The sequence below is a fragment of the Agelaius phoeniceus genome, chromosome 18 (genome assembly GCF_051311805.1).
Source record: "Agelaius phoeniceus isolate bAgePho1 chromosome 18, bAgePho1.hap1, whole genome shotgun sequence".
NCBI classification, from domain to species: domain Eukaryota; kingdom Metazoa; phylum Chordata; class Aves; order Passeriformes; family Icteridae; genus Agelaius; species Agelaius phoeniceus.
The window spans coordinates 906277-924504 of NC_135282.1; the positions used below are offsets into that span (position 1 = coordinate 906277).

Sequence of the window (18228 nt, forward strand, 5' to 3'; positions counted from 1 at the left end):
CTGGGACAGTGACCCTTCCTGCTGGCACAGGGACACTGACCCTTGCTGCTGGCACAGGGACACTGATCCTTCCTGCTGGCACTGGGACAGTGACCCTTGCTGCTGGCACTGGGACAGTGACCACTGACCCTGCTGGCACAGGGACACTGACCACTGACCCTGCTGGCACAGGGACACTGACCCTTGCTGCTGGCACAGGGACAGTGACCCTTGCTGCTGGCACAGGGACACTGACACCGCTGGCACAGGGACAGTGACCCTTCCTGCTGGCACAGGGACAGGGACACTGCTGGCACAGGGACAGTGACACCACTGGCACAGGGACAGTGACCCTTGCTGCTGGCACAGGGACACTGACCCTGCTGGCACAGGGACACTGCTGGCACAGGGACAGTGACACCACTGGCACAGGGACACTGACCCCTCCTGCTGCCACAGGGACACTGACCCTGCTGGCACAGGGACACTGACCCTGCTGGCACAGGGACACTGACCCCTCCTGCTGGCACAGGGACAGTGACCCCATGTGTGAAACTCTGATTCCCTTTGGCTCATTGGGCACAGCGTGGCCCTGCCAGGGTCCCCAGCCCTGAGTGGCAGCAGGCTCAGGGATCTCCTGTCCCCTGGGGCAGGTTCCCAGCTCTGCTGCTCTGAGGGTCCCCAAGCCTGTCCCTGCTCTGGGGATGCCTGGCCGCCTGCTGGGGCAGAGCCAAGAAGAAATCCTCCCCAAACAAACACGTTTGTTTGTTTGTTTGTTTGTTTTTCCTTTCAAGAGCAAGCTGTGCTGATGAGCAGCTACAGCAGCCTGTCTAGAGACTGAAATCAAGTATGCACACACAGCTTTGTGGAGTTACACTTTGGGGCCTGTGAATTAATTAGCAATTCCTCTGAAGAACCACAGCCTGACAGCTCTGAGGCTGCCTGGGTGAGACTTTGATAAGCAGGGAAGGTGCATGACAGCTCCCTGGGATGGTGGCAGCCTAGTTAGCACTGCAAACCACCCAAACAGCAAAGGACAGCTCCCCAGGAGGATGCTAGCACAGCTCCTGAGTGCTACACATCAAAGGGACTTTGTCCTCTTAAACCTGAGGCAATTGAATCGACCCTGCCTCTAGAGCCAGGAGAAGTGACCTCCATGGAGGGTTTGGCTCCCCAGCTGTCAGGGTGACAGACTCAGACCCAGTGCAGCCTGGTGCCTTTGCTGGGCTGTCCCAGCCTGTCCCAGCAGCTCATGCCCTCCCCAGTCTGCCCCCAGAGACACAGAAAGCCCAGGCTGAACATTCCCTTCTGCTCAGTCCCTGTGGGAGCCCTGGGGTGCCTCTGTCCCAGCAGCAGAGCTGGCAGGAGCAGGGAGCCCCCAGCACTCTGCATTTGTTGTGTTTGCCTTGTTGGACCTGCCAGGGAGCTGTTCCTGCTCTTGGCTGCTCCAGACCTGGGTCTGAGCGGGGCTGGACGCTGCACAGACACAAACCAAACCCAAAATCCCTGTTTAGAACCACTGCAGCTGGGCCAGCGAGGCAGGCAGAGGTAAGGAGAAGGGACACACCAGGCAGATGTGGTTTTCTCTCCCTGGGAGTGAGATGATTTATTTCCTGGCTCTTTTCATCACTCAGAGCTGTGGAATTGCATCCTGCAATCACAGGCAGTGTCCACATTGCCTGTCTTTGCTGCACACCCTGGGAAACAAGGGAATTACCAGCCTGCTCCATGGGGCACTACAGCAGCACCTGCCTCTGCCTGCTGCGATGCATTTCTGGCCTTCTTGAGCTTTTTCCTGAGCATCACAGGCTGTGGAATGACAAACCCCTCACTGCTGGTCATCTTCTACTGATCCCCCTGTTCCCTTGTCCCCCCTGCCTCTCCTTTTGCTCCTTGTCCCTCTTTGCTGCTCTCAGCACTGTGGGACATCTTGAGCTTTTCTTCCCCACCCCTCCTCCAGCCTCAGGGATAGATTCCATCTACAGCCAGATGAAAGTTCCTTAATAAGAATATAGAATAGCTGGAAGGCTTTGCAAAAGTTAAGTCTGAGATTAAATATAATTAGGTATTTTTCCTGGTGCCTTGTGTGTGACAGTAGGAGGGGCAGACAGGCTCTGTGATTGTGCCATGTTGCTTTTTCCCTACAGCACAATCCAGCCATTGGCTGTTCTCTGTTTTTTAACTGGAAAATTGTGGTTGCTGGGCTTGGTGTGTGTCTGGGCTTTTGTTTCACCACTCGTCCTTTCCCCATCTGCTCCCTCCAGTGATTCTGCCCCAGTGAGGAGGAGTGACAGCGTGGCTGAAGGTGCCACCCCCATCACATGGAGTCAAAATTATCCCAGGAATCACAGGCTGAGGGAGAAAGAGTGAAAAATACATCCTAGTATTGATTCTGCCACCCACTCCTTTCTAAGCAATGGTTTGCAATCACATTCTGCCATTCAAAGAATCCCTTTTGCCCTCTCTAGCAGCTGTGTGGGAGCAGCAGGCAGATCTGTCCAAAGCTGCATTTGGGCTCCTGGGCTGCTCCTTTCTGCCCTGTGTCAGCACATCTGCCCCTGGAGCTCTCCTGCCTGCAGCAGGAAAAAGGGGAACTGATTAAGCAGCAAGTGCTTGAATGAAATGTGATTAATTTGCTTATATTCCCCTCCTCTCTCGCATTCCCAGGGAGTTCAGATTTCATTCTGCATGATGAAAGGTGCCCACATTAAACCAAACATTTAACCTTGGAGTTCATGTCAGTCTTTTCACATTTTCTCATTCAGCTTTCACCATGATTTCTCATACTTGCAGTATTTCAGCTTGTACTTTGAACTCTTCTGTTTATATTAACGGTCTCACAAATTAATTTGGGTTATTTCTGGCCACTGCTCCTTTATTCCCTGGGACACAGAAGAACTGCAGCTGATTTTTCAATAATTTTACCAGGGCATCCTAAAGAATCTGGAAACAACAGGGGAAATAAGGAAATCAGAATTATATTTTCTATATTTCAAGCTGTTTGCCAGCTCAGAGCTGACAATAATGCACTACAGGCGAGGAAATCTGCTTTGGAGCAATTTTGGTTTCTCTGCACCACCTTGTATCTAGCCCCACCAGCTGCTTCTAAAACTTGCACTTCAGCTGCCATAATCTCATCATTAAAGGTGGATTTAGGGTTTAAGAGGCGATGAAGAAACCCTTTTTCCTTGCAGCCAGGGGCTGGGAGATGACTCTGCATTTCAGGTGCAAGCTCAGCTCTGCTCCAGCTCAGGGCTAATCCTGGCTCAGGGAGGGTTGGTGCCACCACCCTCAGCAGCTCCTGCTTTTCTCTTCAGCTGCTGCCTCCTGACTCCTCAAATCCCTTCTCTCTCGCTGGTTTTGTTTCCTACCCTTGCAGTGGAACAGGGGGAAAAAGCTGAGTTTGACCACATCCATGAGAATGTCAAGCATTTAGACTTTATTGGTTTAGAAGCTTACTAAATTTAAACAGAAGCATTAACATGGCCTTAGGCTCTCTTGACAGTTATAAACTCTTCCTTGGGGGGATTTCTGTAATGCTTTCTAATCAGCTTAAGGAGTTAATTAAACAGCTGTCACTTAGCTGCTTAATTCTGAGACTTGATGCTAAATAAGATTTGAAATTAGTTATGCACGACTGAAGCATGGATCCTCTGATATGGGCAAGATGGCTGCTGGTTGAGCAGGAGGCAAATCCAGGTCTTTGTACCTAAATAGTGAAAAGATTCAAGGTGGGACCCTGGATTAGTGCTCTACATGCTGATGAATAGAAAATACATTGAAAGTGGAGAACTTAAGGAATGTCAGAGGGGAGGGATTTTCAGGCAGCTATTCAGTCTCGTCTGTGCCTGCTCTGGACTGCAGGAGGTTTCAGGGGTCAGGTTATTCTCTCCCTGATTGCACTCTGTACATAACCCAGGGGCCAAAGTACATACTGGAACCCGAGAGGAGCATCCTTGAGTTTGGAAATGAGATTTTTAGCCTGCAGATACATTGCACTGCTCTAATGAGGAATGTCTCTGGAGAGCTGCTGTGCCTCCAGAGCAGGAGTCACAGTGTCCTGGGCAGTTTTTAAGCTCCTTTTCCCTGTGGCTGGCAGCAGGACAAGCCCTTCTCCTGCTGGAGGCTGTGAGTGTGGTGGTGGCAGGATGCACTTCACTGCAAGAGAGAGGCAGCAGTGCATGTATGGGTGATGAAGGCAGTGGGGTAAGCCCAGGGCTCAGTGTGGCTGGCCAGGATGCAGTGCAGGGGCTGATGAGCATTTCCAGCCAGCCCAGAGCAAACTGCCAGGGAGAGGCAGAAAGGAGCCCCTCGAGTCCCAGGCTGGGAGGGGAGCTCAGGTGCAGCTGGACCAAAGCTAAGCATGAGCCAGTCGTGCACTGATTTCTTTCAAAAGTTATATATATATATATATATATATATATATACATACACACACAAACTGTATACACAGACAACAGAAACAGACACTGGGAAAGATTTATAAAGATATTGTAAAGTCCTTTTTTTCACCCCAGGAAAGATAAGGCAAAAGATGTCTGAAGGGAAATTAAATTTCAGGCAAGCTACCTATTAAAATTGAAAAAACCTAATAGGTATTCACTTCTGCATTTCAACTTAAATTGATGCTCACTGTGTACATCTTCTGAATATGTTTCTGCTGGAGGGCTTAATATGCTCAGTTATTTAATATGAATCTCTTCAGTAAGCAAAGAACACTCACTCTGGCATCTTCTTTAAAGTATTACTGTTTATTTACCGTGGTAGCAATTTCAGAATAAAGATTACCTGGTCTTCCATTTCTATTACATGCAGAGACATGTTTTTCTCTGATTATTTCATTTTATTATTGGAGGGGCTCGGTGTAAGTGAATTATAGAGCTATGCTGTGTTAATAGTTAGAGAAAGTTCAGCACCTTTTTAATAGCTGCTGAGGGAATCAACTTTTACCAGTGAGGCTGTGGCTGTAGCTTTGCAAAGGTGTAACTATTCCCATCCCGAGGTGCCCTGACACCTTATCTCCTGTAATCTGGGTTAGTTATAGATAAAGAACATCATATTTCTTCAGGAGATTCCTTTTCCACTCAAGCAGCAAAAAGCAACAGTTATAAATTAGTAACTATTTAGATTTATAGCTTTTACATGCTGAGGCTCTGAACTATAAATCTCAGTGTGGCTGAGTAAGTATCGTGTTTGTTTCCTCAGAATGAAGCAGTTTTCACAAGCCTTCAGCAGGGGATGTCCAGCCCTTCCTGGCTGTTCAACAGGGGCCTGCAGGGGCATTTATTTCCCTGTACCCTGCAGGGTGAGCTGGGTAAATGTTGGTATTTCCCTGTGCCCTCCATGGTGAGCTGGGGTCAGTGCTGGTGTTGGTGTTGCTCTGTGCCCTCCATGGTGAGCTGGGTAAATGTTGGTATTTCCCTGTGCCCTCCATGGTGAGCTGGGTAAATGTTGGTATTTCCCTGTGCCCTCCATGGTGAGCTGGGGTCAGTGCTGGTGTTGCTGTGCCTGGGGGATGCAAAGCAGTGCCTGGAGAAGCCATCCTCGAGTCCTTCCCTGGGGAGGAGAGAAATGTCTGCAGGCAGAGCACCCAGCTCAGTGACTGCAGGGCAGGACAGCCCAGTGTCACCCAGAGCCACCCAGTGTCACCCAGAGCCACCCAGTGTCACCCAGAGCCACTCAGTGCCAGCTCAGTGACTGCAGGGCAGGACAGCCCAGAGTCAGACTAGTGTCAGTGCCAGCCCAGTGTCACCCAGTGCCAGCCCAGAGCCACCCAGTGCTGCTCTAGTGTCACCCAATGCCGCTCTAGTGTCACCCAATGCCATCTAGTGCCAGCTGGGCTGGCACAGCGCTGCCAGGTGCAGCCTCCCCAGGGGCTCTGGGCAGCAGCTCCTGGCTCAGAGGTGCTGCAGGGCAGTGAGCAGGGCAGTGAGCAGGGCAGTGGGCAGGGCAGTGAGCAGGGCAGTGAGCAGGGCAGGGCAGTAGCAGCAGGTGCCAGCCAGGGCAGGGCAGTGAGCAGGGCAGTGAGCAGGGCAGGGCAGTAGCAGCAGGTGCCAGCCAGGGCAGGGCAGTGAGCAGGGCAGTGAGCAGGGCAGGGCAGGGCAGTGAGCAGGGCAGGGCAGTAGCAGCAGCCATCCCTGCCCCTGGGATGCTCTCTGTGTTCAGAGCATCCAAAGGCAGCCCTGCAAAACTCAGAGACTCAGAAGAAATTCATGGAGCTTCTGAGGCTCGTTCTCAGTTAGTGGCTCCTACCAGGGGAAATTCCATTTGCCCTTGGTAAGCAGAGCTCATTAATCACGCTGCTTCAAAGGCTCGGTTATTAGAGCTCCCTGTGCTTTATGAAATAATTGTGAGGGTCACACTAATGGATGCAGGGGAGGCAGGAGCTGTGGCTGCCCGGGGGAGCAGCTGCTGGCAGCTCAGCACAAGGTGTGAGCAGCAGCTCTCAGGTGCTGTGGCCTCCAGCAGCCCCAGAGAAATGAGGTTGGTGCCCCAGTGCTGAGAGCAGGGCCTGCCCCTGCTGCTGTGACCCAGCACCTGCTAACGGTGCTTGTGCTGCCAGCTGCCCCTGCCTGCAGCTCTGCAGAGCCCATGGCAGCAGCAGAAGGTGCTGGGGAACCTGGGTGCAGAGCCCAGACATGGGAAAAGCCACAGAACCTGGAAAGTTCATTGCAGACCTGAGAACTCAGTGCCTGAGCAGTGCAATCTGCACTGAGAGCCACAGACCTGAGTGTGCAGGCAGAAATTCTCACCCTTGGATGGATTGCAATTTAAAAATATCTGAAGGGCTTTTGTGCTGAGGGAGGGGGAGGATTTTCTTCTCAAGTTCTCTTTTTGTGAAATCCTCTTTCTCCCTTCCCTAAAGATCACAGTGAGGATGGGGCAACCTTAGCAAAGCAGCTATCAAGTGACCAGGAGGGGTTTTTCTTTCTTTAAATATTGCTTTGAGTGTGAATAAAGTGTGTCTGTTTCTTTAAGTAAGAGGAAAAGGTCTTTTTGATGTGAATACTTTAGAGGAGAAAAATCCCAGCTTCTCCCCTTTAGCCCAAGAGGCAGTAGGAGCAGTCATCATCTTCTGGTAGCTGGGTTCCAATCCCCACTCTTGTCTTCCAGGAGTAAAATCAGGTCAGTCTCAGAGCTCAGAGTGGGAGCTATTTAGATAATGAGAATTTAGCACCTGGGGGGCTTTGGGAGCCTTTATTGCACAAGAGCCAGCTGAAATCAAGAGCCTCTTGTTCTACAGGATGGTCCCAGTTTCACAGGCACAGCTCTGAAAGGCCCAGAGACCCTTCCAGAAATGAGCAGGATGCTGCAGTTAGGGGTGGGAGGACTTGGGCAGCAGTTTGTGCTCAGAGTGCCCTGGCACAGATCAGCCAGTCTGTGACACAGGTGACACCCAGGTGACAGAGAGCTGGTTGGTCTGATGCTCCTCAGGTAACCAGAACTCAGCACTTTTAAATAAGAACTGTAAATCAAACGGGAGGAATGTGCTTTGCAACAGGCACTGGTCACCACTGAGCTGGTTTTGTTTGGTGAGCCCAGACCCTCCCAGCATCTCCCCTCTGTCTGAAGGGGCTGGGTTTGCACAAACCTCTCTAACAGGTAAAGGAAGAGCTGTGGGGAGGTGCTTGCCCAGCAGGAGCCAGGGTACACCCCAGAAAGCTGAGGAGGGTGTGATCCCACACTGTCCTGTGGGGCACAGTCACCCAGGACCTGAGTCTGCCTCTGGTTCCCCTGGAGGCAGGGCAGGGATGCCAGGGTGCCTGCCAGAAGAGGCAGTGGCTCCACAGGCTCTGGGTTCTGGCCTGGCCACGATTCCATCCCCAAGGGCAGCTCAGCCCTGCCCTGAGCTGTGCCCATGTGCCAGCCTGGGTGTGCAGGCAGAGAGAGGGGCACTCCCAGCACAGAGTGCCCGTGTTTGTGGGAAACCTTCCAGAAAAGGGGAAAAGCAGCAAGGCTTGAGACATTTTTAAGTGATAATCAAGATGAGCTCAGGCTGGAGGTGTCCCTGCTGCCACATCCAGGTGTGTTTGTCCCTTTGGGGCAGGGTTACTCCAGGTGCTGGCTGCTCTGGCCCTCAGGGAACATTGATGAGACAGAAGTTAGGGCAGGACAGAAATTAGGGCGCCACAGACATCTCAGCAGCCCTGAGTCACAGCTGGAGCCGTGGTCAGGGCTGCAGGGAGGAAATCTGCCTGTCCTGCTGGCTGCCCTGGGAACAGTCCTTGCCATGGCCATGAGGAATTGAGGCTGAATGCAGGTGCTGCTAATCAATTCATAGCACTATATATATATAAAATATACTAAGTGGCCTTTTGTTTTCTTTTCTCTCAGGAAGCAGAGATCCTGAACACAGCCATTCTCACTGGGAAAACAGTGGCTGTCCCTGTCAAGGTGGTTTCTGTGGAAGATGATGGGACTGTGACAGATCTTGTGGACTCTGTGGAGTGCAGCTCATCAGATGAAGACGTCATTAAGGTAGGATCAGGCTGCTCCTTCCAGGGAGGCAGAGGCCCTGCAGAGCAGTGCTGTTCTCTAATGGAACAAGTCCTTTCATTTTCTGACTGCTCTGCTGCTGGAACACCAAGATTTATTATCGCTGTTATTGCTGTGTGGCTCGCTCCAGTGAAGCAACAAACCCAACACCAAATCCCAATTTTCCATGTGTGACACCCCCGCCTGGGGAGCATTTCCAGGGCTGACTGTCCCCGTGCCTCTGCAGCCGTGGGCTGTGGGTGCAGAGCCCTGGCAGTGCTGCTGCTCCTTGGGGTGCCTCAGGGCTGCTTTATGGCCAGAGCCAGGGCAGAGCTCACAGGAGCCCCTGGGGCTCCTTTTGGGCTGAACTGGGGGGGTCACACTGGAGCCTCGGGGCAATCCCAGCTTCTTGGAGGCTTGCAGCAAGTGCCAGCATTGCCACTGGAATCCTGTGAAGAATCAGTCCTGCACTCCTCTGTCTGCTTGGCGAGTGGTGAAGAGGAAGGAGCAGGGGCAGTGATGGGGGCAGATAAGGCACAGAGGGTTCCAGAGGTGACACAAAAGGTGCCCTGTCTGCAGCAGCTTTGATCTTCTCACAAACTCTCTGTGGCTGTCACTCAGAAAGAGGAAACAAGAGTTGCAGCTGCTAAGGAAAGTTAATATTGAATTATTTTATATTATTTTTATAACCAGCATGTCCCAAAGCAATCACAAACCCTCCAGGCCCCCTCCTAATGGAGGAAATGGAATTCCCAGTGGTGTACATGGTTTGTCCTGAGCTATCTCTTCTGACAAAAAAAAAATTGCAATTTCTATGTGCATTGGACTTGTTTTAAATAATTTTGTCATGGTAATTTCTTATACATGAGATGAACCCCAGCAATTTCAAAGTTTAGTATTTGTTATGCTTCCCTTTTAGAATCTTCTCAGTGTTCCTGTTTACCTGATTAGCCACCATGTTGGTATTTTCTGATTAAATGTGTCTTTCTGGCTGTATTATTAGGAACCTTTGGGGTTTGGGGTTTTTTCCTCTTCTGTGAAGCCTTTTTGGATCTGGTAAATCTGCCAAATATAGCAAATTGTTGGACTTAATTTAGATTTGGAAACAGAAGGAAATTATTTGTCCTTATGTTGTGGGAGTTAATGGACCAAGTCCTTACTAACTCACTCATCTTCTATTTCATTTTCTTAGTGAATTGGAAAAAGCAGATTTTAAAGCAAACACATAATTTGGAGGAGGTAAACCACCAGTGTTGCTTTGTGGTGTTTGAGCGGTTGCCGTAGGCACCTGAGTGTCCCAGGCAGTGCTGGTGTGCGGTGCATTCCCGTCCCCAGCCCGTGAGCAGTGTGTCAGTGCCAGCCTGGCCCACAGCAGGGATCAGGGCACTGTGCACCCCTCCTCAGCAGCACAGAGCATTCTGCACTGCTGAAATGAGGCCCCAGTTCAAAGGGAGTCTTCATTGAAAATGTGTCTGGAGTTTGCAGTTTACCTGCTCGGGTTCAGAGCGAGCCTTGTTCCCAGGCACCTAATGAAGATAAAGATATATAATTACTGGCCAGCCTTCAGCATGCAGCAGTAATTAGAGTTCCTGTTCTCTGGGCAGCAGAGTGGGGAATAGAAAATGGAAGAAAAACCTGCTTAAGATGCCCATTGAAATATAAAGATTAAGATTACATTTCTTTGGGTCTTTACTGTTGCTGTTTTTCAATGCAGCTGTCAAGTAGCATCTAACAGATTGATTATGTCTTCGTGGCTTAGCTTTTATTCCTGGTTTTTTGGTGTTGATTAATGATGAGGTTAAGCTCATTTTCCTTGCAGAACGAGGGTACCTCATTCTTCTTTTCGTTTCAGGGTCCACATTTATTACTCACTTCTTTCATCTGAAACTTCAAAGAACTTTAAAGAGCTGTCCAAACTCTGCACTGACTCTTTTTGTGCCAAACTGCACCGACCTGAACCTGGTTGAATATGTCAGAGCAGAATTTAGTCCACTGAAACAATATTTTTGTTGACAAATGATTGTCAGAAATTACTTGGTCCAGCCTGACAGAATAATCAAAAATGGAGGTGTGTTATAGACTGTGTTTCACTAATGAGGACTGAGACACAGAAAAGCTAAGGTGTGAATTTCAGAGTGCTGTCAAGTACTGACCATTTGTGGATAGTAAAACTCCTACTGAACTAATGGGAAAAAAGAGAGATTTTTGAGCAGACTTTTATTTTTGCTGAGTTTTTAGTAAAGAATAAACTCTCAAGATGATTTTAATCAAGAATAAGGAGAGAAGAAATATCAGCTTCTTTTAATCTTTCATTTTGAAAAGACATTTTTGTTTCCAAATGCCCATTTTCTTGAAGGCTCAACAAAGCCTGGAAGTTTCCAAAGCAACACTTTCCAGTGCTCTGGCTTTTCAGTTCGACGAGTTAACGGAAAATCTGCATTTGGTTACCCTGAAACGAAAACTGCTTTTTGTTCATTTTGTTTGATCAGACACCTGAAAGTTGCCAGAAGTCACCCAGTGCTGGAGGCAGCCCTGGGAGCAGGATTCAGCTGCTGTGCCCCTTTTTTGGGCTGTGCTGTGCATTTCCTAGAGGGCTCCTTTTGAAATCGGCGTCACCCAACGCTGCGTGCAGAAGCCCTGCAGCTGATGGATTTCCCCCTGCACTGATGGATTTGATTTCCCCCTGCACTGATGGATTTGATTTCCCCCTGCAGGCTGGGCTTTGCCTGGGGCAGGGAGCTGCTGGGCCCAGGGGCTGGAAGGGCTCGGTGTGGCTGCTGGGATCCTTGGCACAGCCTGGGCACTACCCCAGAGCCCTGCAGGGTGCCCAGAGCGGCCTTCCCTGGGATTTCCCTCTCCCAGAATCACTGAAACACTGAATCACGCACAATCACACGCAATCACAGAATCACACGCAATCACAATCACACACAATCACAGAATCACACATAATCGCATGCAATCACACGCAATCACACGCAATCACACACAATCACAGAATCACACTGAATCACACACAATCACACACAATCACACACAATCACAATCACATGCAATCACACTGAATCACACACAATCACACACAATCACAGAATCACACACAATCACAGAATCACACGCAATCACACACAATCAATCACACAATCACACGCAATCACACGCAATCACACGCAATCACACACAGTCACACACAATCACACACAATCACAGAATCACACTGAATCACACTGAATCACACTGAATCACACTGAATCACACACAATCACACACAATCACACACAATCACACACAATCACACAATCACACAATCAGAATTCACAGAATCACAGAATCCCCAGGTTGGAAGAGACCTTTCAAGACCATTGAGTCCAGCCCAGCCCCAGCACCTCAGCCAAACCCTGGCCCCCAGTGCCACATCCAGGCTTTGTTAAACACCCCCAGGGATGGGGACTCCACCATTCCAGTTCTTTTCACCCTTTAAATCACCTTTTCCTGTACCCAAGCTGTATTTCTCTCCCTGGGCCAGCTTCCCCAGCGCTGTGCAGCCTGTGTGGGGCTGGCCTGGCTCTGTGCTGGCCCTCTGCAGGCTCTGGTGTCCCTGGCTGTCCCTGGCTGTGCTGTGCAGGGATGCTGGTCCCCCCTGCTCCCCAGGACGCTGCTGCAGCCACAGCTCCATCGTGGGCACTCATCTCTGGTCCAGGGAAGGGTTGGCAGCTGCTCTGCTCTGACACTTTGGAGCGTATTAGAGGGGAGAGCAGCACACTTGGCAATTTGTAAAATATTACTGCAGGCTAATAAATCTTTCACTAACACTTAGTGTGGCTTTATCAGTGGCAAAATAACATCTTTTAACCATGTGACAGACTTTACAGAAGCTGAAGTGTCAGAGCCTGTGAAGTAGCCTGAAGCAGACAGTGTTTTAAAGCATGAAACTTTTAACAGCTGTTCCTTTTCTCCCTGACTCTGGTGCACTTCAGGGAGAAGTTGAGCTCTTCTAAAGTCACTGGTGTGACAGAGTAAAAGATCAAAGGGAGCAGAGAATGGAGTCGGGATGCTCTGTGCTCCTGGCTCACCTGGCAGCTGCAGTGCTGCAGCTCTCAGAGCTCTGGATGGTGCTGGGTCACTGAGGTCTCAGTGTCCAGCTGGAAAGGGCCAGGGCAGGCTCCCATGGGGGCACTGACACACAGAACCCTCCAGGCAGGGCTGCACGAGTCACCCCAGGGCTCCCTGTGCCTTGAGAGATCTGCAGTGAAGATCCAGGTTGTGCCATGATTTTCCATAATAGAAAGGGATTTCTCTCGCCAGCTGAACTGCCTTATTCCAGCCCCAAAAAACTTTGATCCATCTTGGAAACAACCTTGATTTAAGTCAGCAAATGTATGTTTTTATTTTCTGCAATGTCTAAACATTTCATTTTGATAGAAAATGATGAAATCATGTCCTGTCATTTCAACTCAGTTTCAATATTCCTGACATCAGAATCCATCTGACCTTTTCACCTTAGGATGGAGCAGCTTTAAAAATGAAAATGCTTTTTGTGCCCTGCTCTAGGAATACAGGACACAGAAAAATGCACTGTCAAAACGAAGAGTTGTAATAAGAACTGTAGAGTTCAGTTCATGTGCTGCTGGTGTTGCTTATGAAGGGAGAAGGCACAATTTTAATCTCTCCCTGGTATGAAAAACAGACGTGGCAAAGATGAATTCTGAATGTGGAACCAATACAACAGCCTTGCACCTCCCAGGAATTGTCTGGAACTCACCTAAAGCTGTTGGAGTTACTGGATTTGTCTCTTTCATATTCTGCCAATTCATCATTCTGATGTGAGCCTTGGGAAGGAACGAGGTTTCTGTGGTGTTGTTTGCCTTTTTGTAATCATAATCATCCGTGCTGAAAACCCCAGTGGGGCTGCCACAGTCACTGTTGCCTGCACCTCCTTTATGTTTTTGAAAGGCTATGAGCTTATAAGATAAAAAAACTTCTCTGTAATGGAGAAAAAAAAAACACAAATAATTTCTGAGTTGAGGCTTCTTCAGAATTCTCCAGAAGATACCCAGGAATCTGGGGTTTTGTGCTTCATGGGAAAAAATACGAGTGGAAGGGGTTGGTGTTGCTAAAATAAAAATACATGTGACATCTTTACAACTAGAAACACATGTGACATCTTTACAACTAGAAACACACGTGACATCTTTTCAGCTGATTCAGATGTGCTCAATTCCAAGGACTGTGTCAGTGTTTGCTGAGGGTGAGGCTCATCTTCTGGAGTTAGAGAGAAATGCTGGTCAGAGCTGGGGTGCCCTGAAGATCGGCTATGGGATCCTTGCAGGGTTCCCAGGGCTCCCCAAGGCAGCTGGGTGATTCTGGACATTTATCTGGGCAGGAGAAGGGGAGGCTGGGGTTGATAGGCTGTAATGAACCTGAATTTTTCATGCTGTCCTGCCCTGCCTTTGCTCTAATGAAGGAAGGAAGGAATCATGCTCTAATGGTTCAAGCTGGGATGGGATTTTAGGCGTTGCAGTTCTAATAAGGGCTCAGCCTGCACACAGCCTGTGACACTTGATTTTCATTTCTCCTTAATAAGAGTGCACAACAATTGGATGTCCTGGGTGGTTTCTGAGGTGCTGCACTGAAGGGTGACAGTGTGGGCTCTGGCATTCAGCTGGGCCATTGTGGGCCTGGTTGATCTGAGCTGTCTCAGCAGACACACAAAAGGTGTCATGGGGCTGAATTACCCTGGCAGACAAGGAGCATTAATGCTAAATCCCCCAAGAGTGCTTTGGGATGTAAAATGTAACGTATGAGCATCCTCATTAGGGCTGTTAATAACATCCATAACCCTAACTAGGACAGAGCACAGGCTCTCTAGAAATCTCCTGTTCGATTTCACTTAATCACAGCCCATCACAAATTCTGTCATGATAAAACATCAGTGGCTGAGTAAGGAAGGATTTAGAAATATTTTCAGATTTCTTATGTAACAGACTCTGTGCAGGTCAGTTGACTGAAGGTTTCTTCTCTTTTATTCACTGTCTGGACCATTTTGCATTTCTTTTAGGATGGTGACTTTTGGTTACCCATGCACTTTTTCTCTTTGCAGTTATATAAACAATTATGCAGTACTTAAGGATTTCAAGAGAAAAGGAAGTAAACCAGTCAAACACATCTGAGAAGTGCTGGAGGTGCCAGGAGCTCCCTGGGTGCAGTTTGTTAGCAGAGATGATTGTGTGTAGCACTTCTCCCTGTGCTTTACCTGTGTGACCTGGGGCTGGATTTCTTTGTGGGACACTCCAGAGCCCTTGGTTTCCCCATCAGCTGCCCACAGAAACGCTGGACAGCTCTCCTGTTTCAGCCTTGGTTTGCAGCATCCTGTTGAACTGGTCGTTGGATGACAAGCCTGATTTCTGAATCAATTTAGGCATTCAAATCCAATTAATTTAATTGCAAATTAGAAACCTAAGCACCTACAAAAAGTGGCTTTAATGGCTCTTCAATTTTAACTAAAAGTGTAACTGTGTATTTAGAGCAGGTGGGTATTATACAAAGCTGATATTTTCTCCCAACTTAAATAATCTGTTCCTTATAATAACTATTAAAATAATGTGATTATTTGCAAGCAGGTAATTGTTTTGTAGCTGTAAAGGGGTTTTGTTTGAGTAAATTTAGGGCATCTTCTTTAGACTTGGGGATTTGAGTGCTCTCAGCAATTTCTTGGAGCATTTGTGAGCGTGTGAAAAGCTGCTGCAGTGTTTGAGACTTTGTGAGACCTGGAGCTGCTAGCAGAATGGAATCTGTGAATGTGACGTTCCATTACATGCTCCATTTCATTCCACTGAGAGGCAGAGAGGGAGAAGTGAAACTTCAGTGATGAAGGGAAGTATCCTTGGCCCTGGTGAGGAGCCTTCTAGAGGCACAGCGGATGGTACTAAATGATATTTTATGCATTGTCTGTGAGCATTATACTAATTGCACTTGGCTGTCAGTAAAAGAAGTCAGTCTCACATGCACCCACACATACAACTTGTGTTAATGACTGGATCTCATTGCTGCCACTGCAAATCCCAGTGTAACCCGGTGTGGTTAATGGGATTGCTGTGCCCTTATGGGATGAGGAGAGGAGTTCCTGCCTGGACTGTTTGTGTCTAAGCAGGGCTCTGCTGGCTCTGCTCAGCTGGGAGCCAGCAGCAGCCACAGCCAATTGCACTCGTTCAGTGCCCCCACCGTGTCTGCCCGTGTTCCTTGAGAGCTCTCCACACTCTCTGGTGATGCTGAGCTGAGCTTCAGGCCTGTACCAGATCTTGAAAGGCAGCGTTTCCCCAGGGCTCAGAATCCCATCCCAGGAGTTCACAGGGGCTGCAGAGGAGCAGCACAGCCTCTCTGGCAGGGCAGTGCCTGCACTCTGCTGATTTCTGAAGACACCTTGACAAGTGGCTCTGCTGCAAATGGTGCCCTTTGTTCCCAGGTTGAACAATGTGTGTGCCTGATCTCACCTGGAGCTCCCTGAGCAGACTGGGCTGGGCACATTCCCCGATCCTTTCTCTGAGCTGGGTGCAGTGTGGTTAACAACCTCCTCCTGGACTCTGCAGCTCCTGAGCTCACAGCTATCATCTGATCTCCAGCAAGGCTCAGTGCTGACAGGATTTCCTTCACAGGCTGCTTGGTTGTTTTGTTGCTGTTGAGTGGATAAAACGAGACACTGAATATCATAAGGTGTGCTCAACACACGAAAACTGCAGGAAAGACATTTCTGAAAAGGGAAAGGAATGGGGTGGTCCTGGTGTGTCATTGTCTGAGGGAGGATTCCTTCCCTGAGCAGCACAGGCAGCAGTGAGGGAAGAGCCTGGTCCAGGCTGGTGGGGCCAGCGTGTCCTGCAGCCAGTCCCAGTCTGGCCAGTGTGTGCTGGCAGACCTGAGGGCACTGCAGCTGCCCTGGGTTCTGGTGCTCTTAGCCCCAGCAGCAGAATGAGGCCACCCCTGAGCCAGGCTTCCCTGGAGCTGGGTTTCCCTGAGCCCAGCCTGGCCCTGTGCTCAGGAGCTGCCCCTGCAGTGACCAGGGCAGGGACCTGGAGCAGCTCCTGTGGCTCCTGGGCCTTCAGAGCAGGATGGGGTGGGCAGAGCAGGGCCAGCCCGAGCAGAGTCTCTGAGGTGGAGCTCTGACATATTCCATGTGCTGAAGGAAGAAAACAAGGAAAAGCCTTGCTGAAAGGAACCTGACTGTGTCCATGGGTGTCAGGGCAGAACAGAGGCCAACTGCAGGGGCAGGATTTTCTTGCACAGGTATCAAATGAGTGCCAGCCTCCCGTGGAACAGACCCAGCTCCAGGATCTCCCACTTAGGAATGCTCTGCTCCACTGAAACCTACCTAGCCTGGGGCTCCTGGGGCTTTCCATTTGTTAGAGGCATATTTTACCCTTTCACGTGCAATGTAGCCTGAAATACAGAAAAGAGCAGTTCCTAATTAAACTCCTGCCTAAATCCATTGTAGCTTCGGAAGCCATTGAGACAGGGAGATGAAAAGAACCTTAATGATCCCAATATGTAAATAGAGATGTAAAAGTTTGTTTGGAGGAATGAAGGTTGGAGGCCAGATAGGAAACCAAACATTAAGCCTCTCAGTAGAAATTGAATCACTGCATTAGTTATCATGGATTTTCATAAAAATAAAGTAATAATGCACATCCAAGTTTCAGTTCGTAAATACGAAGTGACAGCATCTGAGTAAGGCACTGAAATTATATTATAGACCTAAAAAAGAATAATAGAGGAAATTGAGAAAGCATAAGAGGGAGTTGTAATAGAATTGGGCATTGGTATAAATACAAATCATGAAAGGGAGATTGATTTAGTGAATGATGAAACTCAGGAACTCGAGGTGTTAAAAAGATCATCTGCTCATGTGGTAAAGAATGCCTAAGGCTGCACAACTTTTAGCTGAAACAGCCAGATTTGCTTAAGGTAGATAAACTTTGAAATTGTGTGAGGAATAATGTATTGCCAGGGAGCTTGCTTCTGCAGGGCACAGCTGCTGTATTAAGGAAATTACCTTTTCTCATCAATTTAGTCAGAAATTTTACAAGGAGTTCTGGGAATGGGAATTGCTGTTTCCAAGGAGCCTCCACAGGGACATTCCTTGGCAGGCAGCAGTGGGGCCTGCAGGGAGCCCTGGTGGTGGGTGGGTGTCCAGGCTGTTCTCTGGTGGCTTTGTGGCCTGGCAGGAGGAAGGAGAACCTCAGATCCTGTGTGTGGTGGCTCCCCCGAGGGTCTGTGCTCAGCTGGTGAAAGCCTTGAGGAGTGAAACCCACCCAGCTCCACCTGCAGAGGGATGGAAACCCCCCTGCCTGCCCCTGGCTGAGGGAAAGGCTCAGAGATCCAGGGGGATCCTCCTCTGGAACCTCCTCTCCACATCTGAGGGGATAGAACAACTCTTTTGGGGTTTGGAAGCCAGCAAGTTGGAACTGCAGCTTTGTCCTGAAGGGATGAATATCTCCACACTGAGATTTGCAGCAGTCGTAGTTCTCTTGCAAATATCACATCTCCATTTCCTTCTCCTTCCTTTGTATGGAATCCTGCCTTCCAAACCAATGGCAAGAAAAGGATGAAGGACCCTGTTCTTGCCCTCTGTACCTCAGTCCACTGGATTTTGGATTTTGCACATCCACACAGAGAGGTTGGGTGGGACAGCAGAGAGGAGTCTGGGGAAGAGCTCTGCACATCCTGTAATCAGCTTTTCTCTGCTTTCCATGCTGGGGATCACCCCTGCTTCTGAAAAAAAAC

General features: G+C 49.2%; 1 protein-coding gene across 2 annotated transcripts in view; it reads left to right on the top strand.

Moving 5' to 3' along the window:
- Positions 1 to 18228, top strand: part of TMEM132D (transmembrane protein 132D) — a 196210-nt gene that overhangs the window by 154190 nt on the left and 23792 nt on the right. For both annotated transcript variants that reach the window (XM_077187774.1, XM_054645765.2), the window contains one exon: positions 8314 to 8457. In XM_077187774.1, the coding sequence (XP_077043889.1) occupies positions 8314 to 8457 (144 nt within the window). The remainder of the gene's footprint in view (positions 1 to 8313; positions 8458 to 18228) is intronic.